Here is a 21,941-nt window from a genome sequence, read left to right on the forward strand (position 1 = left end):
GGAAGTGCCCCTATGTTCACTCCCTTTTTGGAATGTCTACTGCGTTAGCTCTGTCCATTTATATATACAATCTATGGTCAAAACGCACAGTCTATTTATGGTCATTTCAGCGCTGATGTAGCTGAGTGTTGGACTTGTTTTATATGAAAATGAAGCATGCTTTGCTTATTGACAGCACTTACAATGTTCATGTAATTGTTATAAATTATAGTGTACATTGTTACAGAATCGTTCATATTTTTGGTTTGTGACTTTGTTTTCTCGTTGTACTGTATATCCTCTCTTCTGAAATATGTTTTGTTTATTTCCATGTAGCACAAGTTGAATATTTTTGCCATATACCCTGTGAATGCTAATGGGACCACAGTGTCTTAGCTACACACACACACACACACACACACACGTACACAGGATAGGCATGCTTTGAAAGAGCACTGACACATCTTTGTACATTTTACGAGAGTATTTCACTTAACTATGACTCAGGCATCTATATTTACAGATAATCACAAAGGACAACAGTCTTAAAATGAAGCACAGCGTGTCAGGTAACAAGTATTATCGGTTATTGGGTGTTTCTAAGATTTACGGTCCATATTCCACAAAAATGCATTTAAGACAATCTGACATACTTGAATAAAGCTATCTCTTTGCTGTTGTTTATTAATATAACATTATGGTTATTTGTATAACTGAACTTGTTTATGAATACAGGTTCTTATCTAAACCAACCTGAATAGAGGCACTATCTCATGACAATTAAAAATAAACTAGTACCATAGAGCCATACTATCAGAATATCCCACACACCCAGCTCAAGCATGTCAGGCATGAGGCTTAGACCAGAACAGGTAGAGGCTCAGTGCACATTTACGGGAGATGCTTTCTCAAATTGTGTTTTGTAACCTCAATAGCCAGGAGCACAAATGACATGCTTCAAATATTTAGAGCATGTTGAACTGTGTTTGTGCCCCTCGTCTGTGTACTTTGGTCATAAGGGTGCCATCTTATAGTCATCTACTGCATAAGATCTATAATGTTGAATAGGTGCATTTTTGGCATATTTAAATTAAACTGCCTAGTCTTTTATGATGGATTTTTGTGTGATCTAAGGCATTTTTTGTTTCCTACATTGTTATTTTTTATGCAGATGAATAATCTGGTTGAGCTGGCTTTCAGTAATTACAAAAGTTAGATTTCAAACAAAAATCGAAATAAAATACACCTTTATGTAGATGCAACACTGAGGACTTAGTGTTTATTACTGCAACTACTCTATTTTTGTATAAAAGGTATATATTAATAAATGTTTACCACAATAAACATATACATTAAAATTTGACTTTGTACTCACATTACTTACATGTATGTATGTAGCCTGTACCAAACAAAGAGTATATACAGCTCAGGAGTACATGGGGCAGAGAACTGTGTTGGAAAAATGTTATAGTGCATTTATAAAAGACAAGAGGACACAGTGATGCTGTCAGATATAGTCTTTATTTCATTTTGGTTTCTGTGTTTAACACTTAGGTGTTTGCATTCAAATTGATGCAAAACAATTTAGGCCACTGGTTTGAAAAAGAAACAAACTTTGAAGAAAATTAAAACAAACGTTGACTTGATCGGCTACTTCAGAGTCCTGGAATTATGGGTCTTTCTGCACTCGTTTGTTTTTGGTTATTTATCTACCAACACACTCTGAGTGGTAACTAAGCACTGAAAATCACTGGTGCTCAGCTGTATGGTCTGATCACCCCTCTGTGGTTTGTCATAAGAAAATAATGAGCCACCGATTTTTGGTTCAGTGACTCATTTCGTCTTCAGCAAAAGTCTCAGGCGACATCTGTGAGGGTAAATACAGCCAACAGACTACAATAGAGAAAATAACAGCATGAACTGGCCCTGAGCCTGTGCACTGTACCCTTTAGTCCTTGTGGAGGAAACCTAAAAAGGAGAACACACAGGTGCCCTGTTTAGTCGTGTGGAGAAACATACAACAGAACTTAGTGCAAAGTCATCTCAAACAACCACGTCCAGCTGACCAGCGCTGTCCTGGCTTCATAAATTAAAGGTGGGATGACTCAAATAAAACAAGTTTGCTGCAGATTTTAGAGCATATTACCAATGCTCCGTGCACCTCCTGTCCTCTCTTTGTCAGAGTCCATCTTAAGAGGCTAACACTGTGCGCGCTGTCATTAGCCCCACTGTTTTAGCTGTCTCTCATGTGATTGGCTCTTCCACAGCAGTGCCCCAGCTTTCACATGGTCCAAGGCACACAATACGCCCCCGTCTCCCCCACAGCTCTCACTCCTCTCTCAGGGCTGGAGACGATGCATCTCAAGGTAGCGTCCCGGATTAGATCTTTTAACCTTGCCTCATGGACGCAAATGTTATCTAACCTTAAGAAAAGAGTTCAAGCAAGAAAAAGAGGGATGGGAGAGAAGGGGAGAGAAATCAGAAAAAAGTAATTTAATCTTATTCTGTTTACAGATTAATTCAAAAACAGAAGTGTTGTGAGAATGTAACATGGACGAATGAGGAACTATTTTTGTCTTATCACAAGACTGGAACATACGATTCTCATCAGGAGAACTTGTTCAGACAACAGGGAGACGAGCCAACATGTCTAGTTGATTGACAATAGAGATGCTTAAAATACCTTTCGTCCTTATCAGCTTGGTTTCTGATTAGATGCGTGTTTTATGACAGGGCGTTTGCTTGTGAGATGTCAATAGATAACACTTCAAATCACTGATTAAAAAATTAAACATGAATAATTTTATATTAAGTCCTAATCTCGATGGACTTGATTGTCAAAACTGTTTTTTTTAAAACAGGGGTGTCAAACTCATTTTGGGGCCGTGTCCAACCTACTTTGATCCCAAAGGGGCCGGATCAGAAAATTCATGGCATATATACCCTAAAAATAACAATAAGTTCAAATATTTGTGCAGAGAAATGCAAATCTATTACAGAAATCATTTTTTGATTGAGGAACTCTTTCTTTTACAAAATATTATAATATTATGAACAACCTGAAGCTTTAAGAAAAATGCTATTTCAACACAATGTTTTAACATGAACTTGTATGTAAATTGGAATTTCTCTTGGAAAATCCTGCACTCAGCTCCACTTTTCTCATTTTTGACATTTTGCTGATGAGGGTGTCACGGTCAACAGTCAAAACGATCGTCCTTTAAGAGCGTTTGGAAAGAGACAAGTCTTCATTTGTGCTGCTCTGGTGGGAGGGGCCACGTACAGAGGCACTGGAGACGCTGCTGTGATAAACACCGCACAAAATGACCAATATTTTAATAGAAAATATAATTAAAATATTTTAGTAGAAAATGAGCCGAGGGCCAGATTAAAGGTTTTGCAGGGCCGGATCTGGCCCCCGGGCCATATGTTTGACACCCGTGATTTAAAAGGTAATTTCAGCGGTGGTGGACTTGTTTTATATGAAAAAGAAGCATGTTTTGCTCATTACTACACACTCGCACTTACAATGTTCATGTACTTGTTATAAATTACATTGTACATTGTAACAAAAACGTTCATATTTTTGTTTTGTGACTTTGCTTTCTCGTTGTACTGTATATCCTCTCTTCTGAAATATGTTTTGTTTATTTCCATGAAGCACAAGTTTAATATTTTTGCCATATACCATTTGAATGTTAATGGGATCATAGTGTCTTCGTTACACAATACATACACACACACACACACACATTATAGGTATGCTTTGAATGAGCACTGACACATCTTTGTACACTTTACGAGAGTATTTCACAGGTCTTAACTATGACTCAGGCGTCTTTATTTACAGACGATAACAAAGGACAAAAGTCTTAAAATAAAGCCGAGAGTATTAGGTAACAGGTATTATTGGCTTACTGAGTGTTTTTATGGTCCATATTCCACGAAAATGCATTTGAGATTGATTTTTTTATGAACTCCCAATTTCGATTAAAGTTAGAGGACATTTTGAAAGTCCCAAGCCAGGAATCAAGCCAAGTGGTCTATTTGTACAAACATCTGGCATAAAATTATTGATGAGAAAATCAAATTTGCTAATAGTTTTGCGCCCTCAAGCTTGTGTTTGGTTTTGTTTATTACTGCCACTTTTATTGTTGCCCTGCTGTGAATAATGACTTAATATAATAACTAATACAATGCTTAGGAAATCCATCTTTTATGTGGCGATATTAATGGTCAGCGGTCACATTTTTATATAGCACTTGCCCAAGGACACAACAACACCGATCTGTAGTCATCTGTGGGAGAAAGTGGATCTGACCGCTCAAGTCAAGAGTGGGATTCGAATCGCTAAACCTTCAGATCAGTGGACAAAAAATAAAATAAATAAATAAAGATAACAAATGGGTGGAAAAAAGCCCGAAACAACAACAAAAACAACAAAAAGTATGCGAAAAAAAAAAAAAAAAAAGACATTAAAATTATGCTTTAAGATTGTAATAAATAGTAAAAGATGATGAAAGGAAATGATGATGGTGAGAATAATATTAGTTAAGTATCGTGACTAAAAAAAGTTTATTAAAAAATGAAAAAAAAAAGAAAGAGAGAGAGAAAAAGGAATTTAAATAATAAATTGTTAATAATTCTATATAAAAAAATCAATATAAGAGGGCATAGAAGTGTGGGTATGCTGTACTACCACATTACGTTCATTTTATTTAATTAAACTTGTGTCGGTGTGTGTGTTTGGGAGGGTCTGGGGTGGGCAGTTTTGTTGTTGTTGTTGTTGTTTTGTATTTGTTGTCGGTGTCGCTCTATGTTTTTGTGTTTTGTTTTTATCTTGATTATTGTATTTTGTTAAATGTTATATTCGGTTGTCTTTAATTAATTACATTTTCACATAAAAACACACATAAAAACACACATAAAACCAGCGTGATTGAACAGTACACCTTAGGGCCTCTGCGTTCACACCCTAGTTGTGTGTGTAAGTGAATAGTGCTGACCTTCTGTAGCTCCTCCCTGAGCCAGGAGGGCAGTGGCTGGCCGAGGCGGTGTAGCAGTTTGGACAGTTCCACATTGTGCTCCCTGTAGTATCGAGACAGATACACACGAGCCTGGAAACACACACACAAACACATGACACACACACACATTAACGGTGAAATGCGCCACTTTTCTTGCCTCCATGGTCACGTCATTGCTTTGCCTAGAAGTCCCATGGTATGACTTTACCCATATGGAAAAGGTATAGACAAATCATACACCAATTTTAACATGTTTCATCTGAATCCTAAAAGATTTGTATATGACAGTGAAAACAGTTACAAGATCTTTGGTAAATATGTGCAGCATGAAACATATAAAACTTTGTAACCTGCAAGGCCTGTATATGACACTAATCCCACATACAGTGAAATGGTGGTTGTTTCCTTAAACTCGATTGCTGTGTTGTGTGTGTATGAGAGTGAGAGAGAAAATGATCACAGTGTGTACCTGTGTGTGCCTGTGTGTGTCTGTGTGTGTGTGTGTGTGTGTGTGTGTGTGTGTGTGTGTGTGTGTGTGTGTGTGTGTGTCTGTGTGTGTGTGTGTGTGTTGGGCAGCATGGGTGTAAACACAGTAATACAAATACTGCATTACAACCTTAAAAAACATAAGACATACACTCTTCCACTGATATCACAGTGAACATACATGTTGTGAAAAGATTTTTACTCTGCAAAATCCTGTAGCCCTCTTCCTTGTTGCCTCTTCAAAGTTCCCACTTATGGGATACCAAGGTACTTGTAACTGTCCTCCACATCTCCTATTGTTCTATAGAAATGTAGCAGCTGATTAGATCAACTGGTAAATCACTGGACTTTCACATGGGCAACCTATGTTCAAATCTCCCTTCTGACTCAGATTTAGTTTTTTTGTTTTTTAACTGCAACATATAATTAAAGAATACAAACATTACATGGAACATATATGGAGTAAGAAAGCTGTCAAAAATATTCGTGCGCATAAAATAGAAATCCGTGCATATTTGGCTGTAGTTGCGCATAAAATAAATATTTGTAAACTCTCAAATGAGTCCAGTCGTACATAAAATATATTGTGTGTATTTTATCCATCAGAATACGAATTGAAAAAATTACGACGTCATGAATTACAATTACGAAATGAAAATTCGTATTCGAATTCGTATTCGTACTGATGAAAGCGTAATCGTAAATTTTAATTTCGTGATTGTAATTCATGACGTCGTAATTTTTCAATTCGTATTCTGATGGATAAAATACACACAATATATTTTATGTACGACTGGACTCATTTGAGAGTTTACAAATATTTATTTTATGCGCAACTACAGCCAAATATGCACGGATTTCCCAAATACGCACGGATTTCTATTTTATGCGCACGAATATTTTTGACAGCTTTCTTACTCCATAATCATATAAAGAAAATGTAGTTTATCATACACATTACCTGTAAATGTCATGCAAAATGTTCACTTTATCTTTACAGTTTTTCATAATATAGTTGTATAAGAAAAACGCAAAAAGGGCCACTTTAAGGAGTAAACCATACATGGCACATATAAACCTTATATAAAGATTTACTACAAAGACAGTGGTAAATTCTTTTTTTTTTCCCCTGTTTTTTTACATATAGGTAAAGGTGCAGTGTATAGGTGTAACTTTTTGTTGGGGATCCATCATCTGCTTGTTTCTATGGATATGTCATTGCTCTGCCTGGAATGTTCCACAGTTTATTATTTTATTATTTGTTTATTTATTTCATTCATAAAGTATAAAAAGACATTAACAGTGTCACAACATCAAACTTACAAGAAATGAATGAAAAGGAGCAGAAAGAAGAGTAATCTTATGTTATCTGCTTTTCCCTTTTCCAGACAAAACATCAACACTGATAGTGACTTTAAAACTTTTCAAATCAGTGTCGAGGAGAAAATTCAGTTTGTCGACTGGACAAAAGTTATTTGGGTTCAACCAAACTAACTTTTGTCCACATGGATGATCGACATGAGAGTTTCTTCACACTTTTCAAATCAGTACATTTCAGTTCAGTCACAATTATTAATCAACTGCAAACAGAAATCTTCACTACAACTTAGTTTCCTTTTTCATACATACACATTGCACTGGATTTTATGTGTTTTTTAAATGCCATCATTGTACTTGATTCTTTTATATCTTTATCAAGACTATTCCATAAATGAACTCCTTTCACAGTGATGCTTCGCTCCATACAAATTCCACACAATTTAACAGCTCTACCTTACATTTAGTAAATTATACATGGTTTTATAGCTCAAAAATACCTAGAAAAACTGCTATTCTGACTGTGAACGGGGTTGCCTCTCCACAGATCTGACCTATAACTTGATCTGGTTGGGTCTAAATGAAACATGAAGCATTCCAGACAAAGTAATAACATCTCCACAGAGAAAAGTCTATGACGGGCCCTCCACCAGAAAAGTTACACAGTGCACCTTTAACATAATGCCAGTGTTTGCCCTTAGCTGAATATATGTTGTACAAGATCACAACATTGTACAAAAGAGGCTTTTTTTGGTACTATATGAATAAGAACAAAAATACTTTGCTGCATTAGAGGAGAGAGCGAGGAGTAGCCCAGAATACATCAACAGAGAATAAAAACTGTACTAAAATTAAATAAACCAGGACAACATAACTTTTGTTTGACACACTCCTTTGAAGTTAAAGTATGCATTTATACACAATGCACATTTAAAGGGCCAATATTACACTATTTTCTGATCTATGTTATAATGTTGTATAATGTTTCCTCTTCACAAACATACCTGGAGTTGTGTTTTGATGTTTTGATGCATGTTTAGGCTGAGTTTTTCTCTCAAATTGAAAACACTCATGTCATGTGGTAATACAGGAGGTGCTCCAATGTGTTTTTAAACTTTATGCACCTTCACTAGAATCATTTGGATGATTTCAGACATGGAATTGCCAGTCTCTACTGAACAAAAGGTAAAATGAGCTGTAAACTTGAAAATACTGTTTCATGATAAACCTGCTGATAAACCAGTTGTACTTAAACATGACACAGAACGAAAAAAACACAAATCCATGTTTGTTTCTGATTAGATAACTACATTCTAACATGACTTAAAGCTCACATGAGTCAGTTTTGTGAAATATAAGACCGTTAAACATTTCCAACTAACGTCTCTTCATTACGGTCGTTTCTATTGCTCAAAAATACGATAATTCCTTCTGTGAATAGGGGCGACTCTCCATAGATCTGAACTGTAATGTGGCGTAGTGCTGTAACCTGCTTGTCTCCCTTGTGATCGACAGGTTTAATCTTTTGTATATTGCAAAACATTGTAGACAAAGCAACAGCATTTCCATGACACAAACAGGGGGCGGATACTCTCCTGGAAACAGGTAGAGCAAAAGATGTTATTTGTGTAGGTTGTGTTCGTGTGACATTCCTAGAGAGGAAGAGATCAGGTTTGAACTCTGTGAGGAAATACGTCTTGAAACATCATTTAAATATATTTATGATCTGTAATTACAGGGCCTATCGATACGAAACAACAATGGTGTCACTATCAAAACAAGGAAGCAAAGGTTAAATAAAATAAAAAATAAAAATTGTGAGTTGAAACACATTTAAAGTGCCCATATTATGTTATTTTCTGATCTGTGTTATAATATTTCCTCATCAAAAACAGACCTGAAGTGGTGTTTTGTTTCATTCACGCATGTTTAACACACAAACCCTGCAGATTTAGGTTGAGTTCTTTGGAGATGTAGACAGATTAACAATAAAGGGTTACTCAAACACATGTGAATGAAACAAAACTCAACTCTGGGTATGTTTTTGAGGAGGTAACAACATTATAACATGGCTTAAAGCTCACAGGAGTCAATTTCACATAATAATAATAATTCACATGGCACATTTATGGATTCAATAGTCAGCAAAAATAAGATACAACATTTTCTGTATGATTATTTCAAAATCATCTGCTCCCCACAAAATCATCTGAAGAGATTACATAAATTCTAGGACGGTAATGAACACTACCGCAGATTGTTTTATAAATCCTCACAACAAAACATTATTCAATTTGGTCTATAAGATTATGTAAAGTATAACATAATTATAGCCCTTATTGTTCTGGTAATCTGACTCTTACCAGAGAAACTCTAGCAATTAGCAGGTTATCAAATAAACCAATCGTTTACATCTTCTGAATGGCGAAATGCCCTCAAAATGTAATCTCGAAGAGGAAGTTAATGCCGTCTCATAGTTGTACCAAGCATAGACACAACCTATAATCAGTGGTGTGATATAACTAATTACAAAAGTACAAGTACTTCCTACTCCACTACATTTTAGATCTGGACTTAAAAGTAAACAGTACTTTTCTTTATGGTTGTGAGACCTGCTGAAATGGCTGAGGCTTAGTTTTTAGCACATTTAATTTGAGTTTCCATCCCAACTTTGAGCGAACCAAAATACACACATACACAAAAATGGCAAGAAAAATTAAGAAATCATTTGAATCTCTTAAAACCAGCTATGTTCTTTATCAGAATCACTACATTTCATTCTTTAATTTTACATTTACATTTTTAAACTTTAGGCACTTTAATTTAAGTAGATTTTTTTCACGTTTAACTTTTACTTTTTGCCCCTGTATGTGTACTTTTGCTACATAACAGAGTACTGGTACTTCATCGACCACTGCCTATAATTAGAATCTGAATATATATGATAAAAAGCACAAGGAATAAATAGTCCTGTTTTCAGTCTATAACTTCTAACTTGTAATTTTTCAGTCTATGACAAAAATATTGACATAGAGTAAATATAATATTGGCAGAAAAGGATCTGCAATTTAAGATTGGACTCATTACATGCTATATGCAAATAAACAATAGTTTATCATTATTGTTAGTTGTATTACTCATTATTTTATTTCTCTCATTATCTGTAACCTGTAATCTTCAGTAATTACAATTATGATAATGACAGGGTTACAGTGTAAAAAATTTATTTTGATTTTGACTGCAACTCCAACATTGATTTATCAGATTTCAGTGTGTGCAAACATGGTGAATCAATACAACCATTTACCTCTGTTTCATTTGCCTGTTCACTGAAAAAATGGTCTGAGGGGGGTTGCTCAAATTGCAAACACAAATTTGACAATAATAAGATGATTTTTTTATGATTCTCTGTCCAGCGTGTTTAAATCTTACAAAGGTCGCTTGATTGTGGCCGATGTCAGACCTGCAGAAAAATGACTTTGTTCTCATTTGTGGTGAAGCTCTCTCAGGAATTTCCCAAACGTTTGGAAGGGAAAATTCAAATCTAACAGGACACAAGACAGTTTCAGGAGAAGAGGAAACTGAAGTGTGATTTTGAGGATTTTGAGAGATTTTATTCACTTTCCCTGGACTAGAATGTAGTCATAGTAAACACATGTTTGTCTTGTTTCATTTAAATTTCTTTTTCTGAACTGTGGCCTTGCCCCCTCAGCTCAGATTTGACAAACTGGTAGAATCTGTACAATATTTTATAAAGCAAATCAGAAATGAATTTACTAAACTAATCTAAAAAAAGAAAGGAAAGAAAATGAAAAAAGATTTACAAAGATTTACAACTGAAGTCTTATCTTATGCATCTTTTCTTCTTGGCTTAAATATATTTCACTAGTTTTTAATAGAGATGGAAATTTTGTAACTTTTTGTATTGTTAAAATAGCTGTAAACAATTAGCATTTATTTATTATAGTTAGTGTTTGAAAATGTGTCCTTTTCACTTCCAATTTATTCTGTAATTTTAAACATTCTGCTGAACATTTTAAACAGCAAAGATTTATGGATTGCATTTTATTCAGATGCCGTGGCTCCCCCTAGTGGCTGCTCTGTCACTCTCTGTGTCTCATAATGAAGTTGTAGCTCTCTTATTAGATGTCACATGCCTCTGTCTTGGGAAATATACCACAGATTCCCGGTCACGGTGGGCTGTTCCTTCCCATACATCAATGTCTTTAGTGCATTCTTCACGGTTCACAAGCATCTCAGTACACAAGCGTGCCTCAGGATACAATCATACCTCAGGTTCCATTGGCGCGTACTTTCTGCCTTTGCTTTTCCCCAAGCATTTGGTCTTTCCACCTTCGAGGAGCTGACACCAAAATCCTTTCTGAGGGTCAAACCTAGAAACAGAAGAGATCAAACAATGACGTCAATATAGATGGGAAGAATACTTTGAAAATATATTTAGTTACAGAATACTGAATACCTGCATTAAAGTGTATTGTGTAATGTATTCTGAGACAAGCGTCAATTAGAGTACTGTATACTTAGAATACTTTTACGTCAAGGTGCATCATATTACAGTAAAACCTAGTGTTACAAACTGCTTTATTTCTGTTGTCCTATTGTCCCATGAGTTAACGTTTGATTAATTAGAAAAAAATGCACGCACACCCACTGCAAGAGCTGTGTTTTCTTTTTTTTTCTCACTGATAACTTGCATTAAAAAGCCAAAATTACAAGATAAAGTACCACCATGTATTTCTGTTAATTGTGAATATCACCAAATGAAAGAATAACTCTAGTAGTATTCAGAATATGTATTTTCTGTACACGTTCCAGCACTGGATATCTCACATGTAAAACAACTAAAGAATAAAGTAATAAAGTAGTAAAATAAACTAGATTAAAAGTACATTTTTAACCTTATCTTATTGAGATCCTGTAATTTCTAAACGTTAATTATATACACGCGACTTTTTCATTCAGAGCTCCACAGCCACTGCTCTGACAGGAAAAGGTTTAGAACAGGTTTAGAGTTTTTTCCATTGCAGGAATAAATGTGACTATTTTTGTTTTACATGTGAAAATGTAAAAGTCTGTATTGCTTATTTTAAGGAAATTGATGTGAACACAGTTTTAATTTGTTTTTAAATGTGCACTACATGACATTCCAGGTAAAGGATCCACTGTCTTCATATATCCATGCCGATTTTAATGCTTTAAATGGAATATTTCATAGTGAGGCATTAAACGCATCAATCTCCGTGGAGACAAGTAGGTGACAACAACGCCACACCAAGTGACAGCTCAGATCTACGGAGAGATGACCCTGTTTACGGTAAGAATGCATGTTCTCAAGGGATTTAAAGCAGCGTATATACTGTCACTGCATACATGTAAGATGGATTTGTTTAATGCCATACTGTGGAACATTCCCTGCAAAGCAATAACACTGCAAGTTACACATTGCACATTTAATAAGACTAGATACAACAACAACAACAAAAATAAAAAAAATACCATGAATAATTTGATAATACATTATTATTATTGTTATTATTATTATTATTATTATTATTATTATTATTATTATTATTATTATTACTATTATTATTATTATTTTGTGTGTGTGTGTGTGTGTGTGTGTGTAAACAATAAGCCTTTTGTTGATTGTCATATGTACTTTCCAGAAGTCGATGAACTAGAATCAGGTTTGGAAAAAACGGAATGATGTTGAACAGGTCAGACAGAAACCTGAAAACTGATCATGAACCCTTATCTCTCTTATCTCACTTCAAACTCTTTGTCTTGTTTACAGAACCATTAAAGAGATCTGTCAATTTACTATTTCATTTGACTACTGTTTTATACTATACTCTTCCTCCTTACCATATACAGAAGCCAATTTTTACATTTACATTTTAAATCTATCATTTATCTCAATCTTTTGCAGAAGTGAGGAATGTATGATTTTTTTAATATCATAATTGTTGTTTGGGAAACCAACTTTATCTTCTATAAAAACTAAATGGAGGCAAAAAAAAAAAAAAAACCTGAAAAAAGCAAATAATTGGGCACTTGTTGTGAAACATCTCTATCCTGTTACATGTTGTGCAATACGTGAACCTCAGCAACAACATTTACATACTTGTTTCTGCACATTTCACACTGTTGTTGTATAGTGATGGGACTTTCCGCTCTTTTAGGGGACCCGAAACTGTACTGATATTGTTATTTTGATGACACTGCAAGGTACGAGAATGTTTTTTGAGCACAAACTTTGCCTCTGTGCTGATTCTTGTATTAGTTTAGTGTAAAGCATACAAATTTGCCATTAAACAAGGCAATATATTCTCATTTGTTTGTCTAAACTACACAATGCTTGAAAACGACAACAAAAAACAAAAAACACAGACAGAAGCCTCTCATGTATATATGAACTGATCCTTAAGCAGAGTTGGGAAGGTTACTTTTAAAATGTATTCCCCTACTGATTACAGATTACATACCCCAAAATGTAGTTTGTAACATAACCCATTAAATTACTTAAAGTGAGAAATGTAATCTGAATACTTTGGATTACTTGCTTTGCTGTAGAGAAGCAAAGACTCAGATATCTTCACATAAGATGTTTTGTCTGCTAAAAGACAATAAAAAAGCCCAGTCTTTACTTAACCGTATTAAAAATATTATTGATAAAAGAGGAGGAGACACGGTCTGTGCAGCATGGTTTAGTCCTGTTAAATCCTGTTTTAGACCTGGTTTAGTCTTTGTTTAGTCCTGGTTTAGACCTGGTTTGGACCTAGTTTAGACCTGGTTTGGACCTGGTTTAGACATGGTTTTAGTCCTAGTTTAGTCCTGGTTTAGTCCTGGTTTAGTCCTAGTTAAGTCCTGGTTTAGTCCTGGTTTAGACCTGGTTTAGACCTTGTTTTAGTCCTGCTTTAATCCTGCTTTAGTCCTGGTTTAGTCCTGGTTTAGTCCTGGTTTAGACCTAGTTTAGACCTGGTTTTAGACCTGGTTTAGAACTGGTTTCAACCTGGGTTTGGACCTGGTTTTAGACCTGGTTTAGACCTGGTTTTAGACCTGCTTTAGACCTTGTTTAGACCTTGTTTATACCTGGTTTAGACCTGGTTTAGTGTCCGGCAATGAGTGGAATTACCAGGAAAAAAAAAAAAAAAAAAAAAAAAGGGAATACCCCGAAAAGTGAAAACAGGAAAATACCGCTGTGTAATCCATTTATTTCAACAAAGTAACTGTAATCCAATTACCACTCATTAAAACAGTAACTGTAACTGAATACAGTCACATTAATTTGTACTCTGATTATGTAACTCTGGTACATGTAATCTGTTACTCTCCAACACTGCCCATAAGTGAGTCGAAAACGGACAATGTTACATGTTCATTCCAACCATCCCAACCCAGGTCTGTCCCAGTTTTGAACTTCGAAAACCTGGTGACTCTTTTCAGACAGAAACAATTTCAACACTTTAAATTCAAATGCTTTGTCTGATGCTCCTTCTTTGTAGCTGTTGGCCATTTGTGTTGCTAATTGCCACTCATGGAAGGATAAACGATTAGAGGCGCAAATATTGTTCTGTATCTGAATGAGAGCCCTAATAAAGAAAAGTTAAGTGGATCTCTGCCAGGAGAGCGCTGGAAAGGAAAAGAGGATTAAATAAATGGGCTGTAGATTTGAGTATCTGTCAACCGGCCTCCCTGTCACCAGAATTAGGAGAGAAAGGAAAGATTAGGCTTTTGTGTAGCTCGGCCTTTAGCCAAAGCACACACGCACACACACACACACGCACCCACGCACACACTCATTATTATGTCAAGATGATTTTGTTTGCAGACGCGTTGGTATGCATGTCTGGATGTCCCTGTCTGGAGGTTGTGAAGGCTCAGGAGCAGATCGGTGTGTGATGAGAGGTAAACAGTTTAACTCTCGACGCTACTTCACTTAAAGGTCAGGGAGGGAGGTAGAGAGGGGATGACGGGGATTCTATTGGAGATGCACAAAAATGTTTCAATATAAACTTTGTGGAATTTATGGACAGCCCCGCTTTGGTTGTTAATTAATGGTGCACTGCGCAGATTTTATGGCAGAGCTTTGCCTGGAATGTTCCATGGTATGACATTAAACATCTAGCATTTATTCATTAAGGGTAATTCTATTGCTCAAAAGTATAATAATTCCTTCTGTGAATAGGGGCGACTCTCCATAGACCTGAATTGTAATGGAACGTAGTGTTGTAACCTGCGTGTCTCCCTCGTGATAGGTTTAAAATATACTGTGGAACATTCTAAACAAAGCAAAAACATTTCTATGGAGATAAGCAGGCGGTGGACCCACCACTAGAAATGTTACACAGTGCACCTGAAGTTATAATTTCTACAAAACTCAAGTTGAATTGGTGTTCGCTGTTACATGAAGTAGAATGTACCTGGATTCTGTTCTCCTGGATGTGTACAGTATTTATTGTTAGTTTTTTTTTTTTTTTTTTTTCCTTTCCTTGAATACAGTTGAAATTAAAACAAAAAACACATTTTACAAATTAAAACAAAATTTAAAATTAGTTTTTTCCAAAAAAACTGTTGGAAAATTGTTCTAACACCCTCCATCCCTCTCTCATCCAAAAGAGAAGTTTGCAAAGGGCTCGACACGTATACACATATTACTACTGTATACATACCAGGGCTGTTGTATTATGGCAAAAAGTATAATAATAATTATTTGTCTAGTTAAAATTATTGTTTGGATAACTGAAAACATCATTATTTCGAACTATGATTTCTATTCTGTCAACATACCCTGTGAAGAAAGTATACATCGAATATATGTTTATTAATAATGTTTTAATATGTTAATAATGTTTGTTTAAAAGATTCATGACTAACTTTACGTTCCACTAGTGGGACATTTGCTGTCATCAGTGCTGTGCAGCAGAGTGCATTAGAAAAGAGGTTTGCTCTGGTTTGAGTGGCAGAATGAGTGCACATGTCATACTGAACAGAAGGGCATCGTTTACATTTTTGAAATTCAAAAGAGTGATAAGGGAAATATCACAGTTTTAAGTTTGTTCAGTTGCACAGCCATAAAACTCTATACATGTACTCTCTACACATCGACACTACTGTTACTGTTTCTATAAAAAGTACTATTACCATGAAAATGTGTTATTCAAATATAACATGAACATATGTGTATATATATATTATATATATATATATATATATATATATATATATATATATATATATATATATATATATATATATATATACATATGTACACACACACACACACACACAATTAAGAATCTTATTTCCTTCAGAAAAGCTAAAAAAAAAAGCTGTTGTGACTATAATGCAACATAAAACCACACACCACTAGATGTCAGTATTTCTACAGTTTTAACTCCAGAAGTCTCAGCTGTCAAAGAAAGCATCAGTGACAGACTCACGTGAGCGCCTGGGAGTAGTTAAAGTGAGGAGTCACTCCCAAGAACTTCTGCACCTCGTCCATCACAGAGGCCGGGTCAGATCTGAGCTGGTGACCATCAATGATCATCACCTAAAACACACAACAGAGAACACCAGAATATTTCAGAACATTTAGAAAAATGACAACAATGCAACAAAATATAGTGGATATACAGTCAGTAAATGTGGTCCTATATTAAAAGTGACTTTACTCAGGCTTTTGCAGTCACACACAAATAACCAAAAACAGATATAAATGTGTTATGTAACTGCAATTTAATCTTCAAGAAACTACAAAACAGCATTGTAAAAATAAATACAGAAAATATTTGACACCGCCGCTATCCCTGAGCATATAACGATATTGGAAATGTGTGAACTTCTCTCTTGTTTTGTCTCATTTTTCACACTGTTGTTGTATCTAAATCTTACATTGTGTAAGCAGTGGTTAAATCACTGAACTCTGGTTTCTCCTACACATGCATCTACACTGAGCATGTATAATTCAGAACCATATAGTGCGGTGTTCCATACTCTCATGTGAAGTCAGCACTCACCTGGTTGGGAGGGTAGTAAGTGAGCCACCTCTCGAGGTGAGTGGAGTAGAGCCCTGGGAGCAGACAGCGGCTCTGCAGAGAGCGCAGCTCGGCCGGAGCGCCCGCTTTAGCGCTGATGACATCATAAAAGGTGAACTTGAGGGCGGCGTGGTCCTCGTGGGCCCTCTGATGCTGCAGGCGCACAGAATAAAACAGAGAACTGAATATTCAGGGAGTATTTACAGTATTCTGTCTGCTCTACTTATGCACTCTCCCTCATTAGTCATTATCTCAGCTATTACTATTAATTTACTTAAACATATTTTAATAGGGTATAGATTTAGACCTAATTTTTATATTTATCAAACAGAAAAATCTGCTCTATTATATACACATCATAGCATGAAATTACACTCAATTCTGATCAATAGACAACTGGAGCTGAACAGGATGAGGTGTGGAGTATCCACTGTAGTGAGGGTGTACACGTGTACTGTACATTGTACCAGCTGTAGTGAGAGTGTACACGTGTACTGTACATTGTACCAGCTGTAGTGAGAGTGTACACATGTACTGTACATTGTACCAGCTGTAGTGAGAGTGTACACGTGTACTGTACATTGTACCAGCTGTAGTGAGTGTACACATGTACTGTACATTGTACCAGCTGTAGTGAGAGTGTACACATGTACTGTACATTGTACCAGCTGTAGTGAGAGTGTACACGTGTACTGTACATTGTACCAGCTGTAGTGAGAGTGTACACGTGTACTGTACATTGTACCAGCTGTAGTGAGAGTGTACACGTGTACTGTACATTGTACCAGCTGTAGTGAGAGTGTACACATGTACTGTACATTGTACCAGCTGTAGTGAGAGTGTACACATGTACTGTACATTGTACCAGCTGTAGTGAGAGTGTACACATGTACTGTACATTGTACCAGCTGTAGTGAGAGTGTACACGTGTACTGTACATTGTACCAGCTGTAGTGAGAGTGTACACGTGTACTGTACATTGTACCAGCTGTAGTGAGGGTGTAGACATGTACTGTACCTGGTACCAACTGTAGGCCCTGTCAGACGGGTTGATGAGCAGAGTAATGATCTTGGCCTTGGGCAGCAGAGCAGCAGCTCTTTGTGGGGTGTCCTCCGAAGGGAAGTAGTTAGCGCTTTTCTCAAAGAGAAAGTCTGTGCTCACATTAGAGGGCACAGGGAAAAACTCCATGTACCTGGAGCACAATAAAGATGCAGAGGAGAGAGTTAATATAAGCCTGTAGTGGTGACACACATCAGTGATAAACATAATATCAAACAGCTCAGCACACATACTGTAATTACACGCTCTCAAAGTCAGGTACAATTTCAAAAGTCAAACGCTTGAAGTGCCTATTACAGCATCATTCTGGTTTTGCACTGCCATCTCCAAGAAGCAGTGTCATTTAAACAGTGTTTAATAAAGAATCCTCCGTCATTTCTGGATGACTTTGTGAAGCAACAGCTGTCTCCGTCAGTAAGTAACCCTTTTATGGGTCAATTTAGGCAGCCATATGTCTGTTGGCTTCTGGATGCAGACTGCAAAGGATCATTTTCAAGACGATGACAAACTATTCAGCAGTGCTTAATGTATCATTAAGTCTGCTGACTCCATTTTAAAGTGCTGTGTCCTCATAGTGGCTCCTTTCACCTTCTCTACAGCAGGTAAACAGGTCTCACCAGTCGATGCCCTTGTGGTAGTTGTTGGTGTTGAAGAACTGGACCTCCTCGTACGTCTTGGGACTGGGAAAGTTACTGGAGATGGAGGGGTGCATGAGGAGGAAGAGATAAAGTGCTGTCGTCCCTGGAAGAAAGGGCATAATTCATAAGTGGCTCGTTAATTCAGTTGAGCAGAGAGCCGAGCGCTGTGTGTGTCTGTGTGTGAGAGCTGTCAGCACTGATCCATACCACCATTTTTTCCTCTGCAACAGATTTATATCTTGCTGAGAATACACAGTGTGCGTATGTGTGAGTGCGTGTGTGTGTATATGTGTATGTGAGTGTGTGTGAGGACCTTGCCATAAAATGATTCAAAACTATTTGACACCAATCCGCACTGGGGCCGTGGTCATGCCCTCTGTCTCACCCTCAGCATCTCACTTCTCCTTACACTTATTCACACATCCTGCTCCTCTGCCCTTGCCCACTATCCAATTTTCAAACACAGAGATTGCACCGCAAAAAATCTTCAATAAAATTAAACATCAGTGTCATCAGCCAATAGAACTTTCAAAAACACAAGACGGTAGCCCTGGCGATTATTATCACTTCTTTGTATTTCTCAGACAGGGAGAACAAAGAGACACTGGGGTGAGCGGGGCTTTATTTCAAGGCTTCTAAAGTAGATAGTACATGGGTAGAAAGAGGAGTGCAGCCCTTCTCTTTTTTGTCTCTGCCTGACAGGACCAAAGAACATAGACTATTAACTGAATGGGCTCTTATGTGCAAGATCCCCACCTGCACACGCAAAGCTCAATGCGTGTAGGTGTGTGAGTGTGTGTTTAAGCGAGTTGTACCTGTCTTCTGAGGCCCCACCACCATGAACTTGGGCAATCTGTCACAGGTTTTCTCTTTGGACCAGATGTCTTTATGCCGTTTGTCATCACACGGGTTCTGTCGGAGCAAAAATGAAAGGGTCCATGTTACTCTATTTTCTGATCTATGTTATAATGCTGTTTCCTCATCACAAACATACCCAGAGTTGTGTTTTGTTTTGTTTCATTCACACATGTTTAATGCACAAATCCTGCATATTTAAGCCGAGTTTTTCTCTTAAACAGAAAACACTCTGTTCCACCTTGTGATGACATGGGGGTAATACAGGAAGCGCTCCACAGTGTTTTTAAACTCCTTTCACCTTCACTAGAAGTCACGTGGATGATTTCAGACCTGGAATTGCCAATGTCTACTGAACAAAAGGTAAACATGAAAACTACTACTTCATGACATCGCAACGTAGAAGAAAGATGAAGACAAACTAATAACAGTGTTTCCAGCAGCGCTTTATAGTTAAGACGGCCGCCTTGACAACAATTGCACCCCCCCCCTTGACGGCGGCATGTTACTGCATCATCTCTCATCTTCTGTGCTATGAGACCAAATTTTTATCAGGAGGGAAGCCAATCTGAATAGCTGGACGTCGTGGGAAGGACATGTGAAGGTAAGATAGTTAATTATAATTATTCATCTGAGTGTCCTACCAACTGCTTGCCCATATATTCTGTTTCATTAAGATAGCCGTAGGGATGTTACAATAGCCGAAATATCGTGGTATTGTATCATCAAAGTTCTCACAATAATATCGTGGACCATCACAATATACTGAATTACAAGTCTCTTCGCTTAAATAAAGAGTTATGGTGCAGCAATAGCTAAAAAAAAGACAGAGGGAACAACATAGACCATGATCCTTTGCTCAATTTCTTAGTTCTTTGGATTAAGTCTTGTCAAGGCATTTTAAGAGGAAAAGTAGCATACAGTTTTGTTCTTCTTCATAAAATATCACAATATATATCGTACTGTGAGATGTATATCGTGAAAATATCGTACTGAGAGATTTGGATATTGTTTTATCCCTAATCATGAGTCTTCCCACCATATCGTGAGCTTTTCCACGATATTGCAATAAATATTGTACCGTGGGGTTCACACCGTGACGATATTGTATCGTGACACTTGGATATTGTTGCACCCCTAGTTAGCCATCCTCAGTTTTGTACGCAGAGCACTCGCAGCCCCCCTATCACCACCTTGACTAAACAATTTTCTGCGGGAAACACTGAATAACAAATTATTCCTCAAACATGTGTGAATGAAACAAAACACAGCACCGGGTATGTTTTTGCAGAGGTGACAACATTCTAACTAAAACCTCACAACAGTCCATTTTGTTTAATATAGGACCTGTAAACAAAGCCTAGTGGAAGAGCAAACAAGCTTACATAATGAGCCTATAACATTACAAAGGCGGGAGCTACAGAGGGTAGAATATGAGCAAACACACCTGCCACAGCGGGTTTCTTTGTTGTGGGAAAAGCTGGAAGTACTTGTGGGCGAGCTGCAGGGGGGGCAGGGTGTGGAGCTGGAGATTGGTCCACGAGCGCAGGAAAGAGGCCAGGTGCACAAAGGTGTACAGGCCCAGGCGGTCATTGCCGTAGTTGGACAAGTGAGTCATGAAAATACTGATCTACAAAACAAATACAAAGACAGCATGATGATTAAACTGGGATTTTTACATACATAAAAGGTGCATTCTGTAACTTTTATGATGGAGATGTTACTGCTTTGTTTGACAGTATGGTATTAAACCTTTCTATCTTCATGGAGACCAAACCGCACCAAGTTACAGGTCAGTTCTGTGGAGAGGCGACCCCGCTCACAGCCAGAATGCCTGTTTTTCTAGATATGTTTGAGCTATAAAATCACCTGTAATTGAATAAATGTAAGGTAGACCTGTTTAATGTCTGTGGAAATACTGTGGAACATTCCAGGTAGAGTGACATTTCCATAGAAACAAGCAGGTGATGGACCCCCAACCAAAAAGTTACATAGTGCATCTTTAACAGAGCAGGCAGCAGAAGCATAACAGTTATAGGTGATATTACATTTACAAAAATTTACCGAACCAGAGTCAAAGACAAGTCCAAGTCGAGTCTCGAGTCATTGGCAAATAAGTCCAAGTCGTCTGCTTTGAGCTCCAAGTCATTTCAAGTCTTTAAACCAAAACTTAGATTTTTGCAATTTACATGACTTTTAAACTAAATTGTGCTTAAAAAGTTATGGTATACTTATACATGAGTATTTATATAATAGTTGTAGAAATGCAACTTTTTCCTTTTTAAATGTCTTGACAAGGTCTTAATGTGAATCATTACAGTCAGAATAGAAAGATTTAAGATTTAAGAGTGCTTAATAACAGTTATTTTGCCATGTAGTCTGCACTGAAATGGAAGGCTCAAGTTCTATGTAGATCCCTCTGATTTACTACTGTATTGTAGTGTACATTACTGGAGTACATTTGAGTATCACAGTACTTCAGTTCCACCCAAAGTAACAAACAGAGAAGTGGGAGGGACAT

General features: G+C 36.9%; 1 protein-coding gene across 2 annotated transcripts in view; it reads right to left on the reverse strand.

Annotated features, from left to right (window-relative positions):
- Positions 1 to 1,481: 1,481 nt before the first annotated feature.
- Positions 1,482 to 21,941, reverse strand: part of ndst3 (N-deacetylase/N-sulfotransferase (heparan glucosaminyl) 3) — a 111,690-nt gene continuing 91,230 nt past the window's right edge. Inside the window, exons 7-15 of one of the 2 annotated variants that reach the window (XM_055158627.1) lie at positions 20,868 to 21,050; positions 19,381 to 19,477; positions 18,545 to 18,668; positions 17,886 to 18,060; positions 16,850 to 17,020; positions 16,274 to 16,383; positions 11,101 to 11,203; positions 4,986 to 5,096; positions 1,482 to 2,397 (exon numbers count right to left, since the gene is read on the reverse strand). In XM_055158627.1, coding sequence (XP_055014602.1) covers positions 2,368 to 2,397; positions 4,986 to 5,096; positions 11,101 to 11,203; positions 16,274 to 16,383; positions 16,850 to 17,020; positions 17,886 to 18,060; positions 18,545 to 18,668; positions 19,381 to 19,477; positions 20,868 to 21,050 — 1,104 coding nt within the window. In that variant the 3' untranslated portion in view covers positions 1,482 to 2,367. Of the gene's footprint in view, positions 2,403 to 4,985; positions 5,097 to 11,100; positions 11,204 to 16,273; positions 16,384 to 16,849; positions 17,021 to 17,885; positions 18,061 to 18,544; positions 18,669 to 19,380; positions 19,478 to 20,867; positions 21,051 to 21,941 lie in introns of both variants that reach the window. The other variant, XM_020930478.2, reaches the window with a different exon arrangement.

This window comes from Boleophthalmus pectinirostris, unplaced genomic scaffold (genome assembly GCF_026225935.1).
Source record: "Boleophthalmus pectinirostris isolate CB_2022bp ecotype Guang Dong unplaced genomic scaffold, ASM2622593v1 HiC_scaffold_22, whole genome shotgun sequence".
In the NCBI taxonomy this organism is placed as follows: Eukaryota; Metazoa; Chordata; class Actinopteri; order Gobiiformes; family Gobiidae; genus Boleophthalmus; species Boleophthalmus pectinirostris.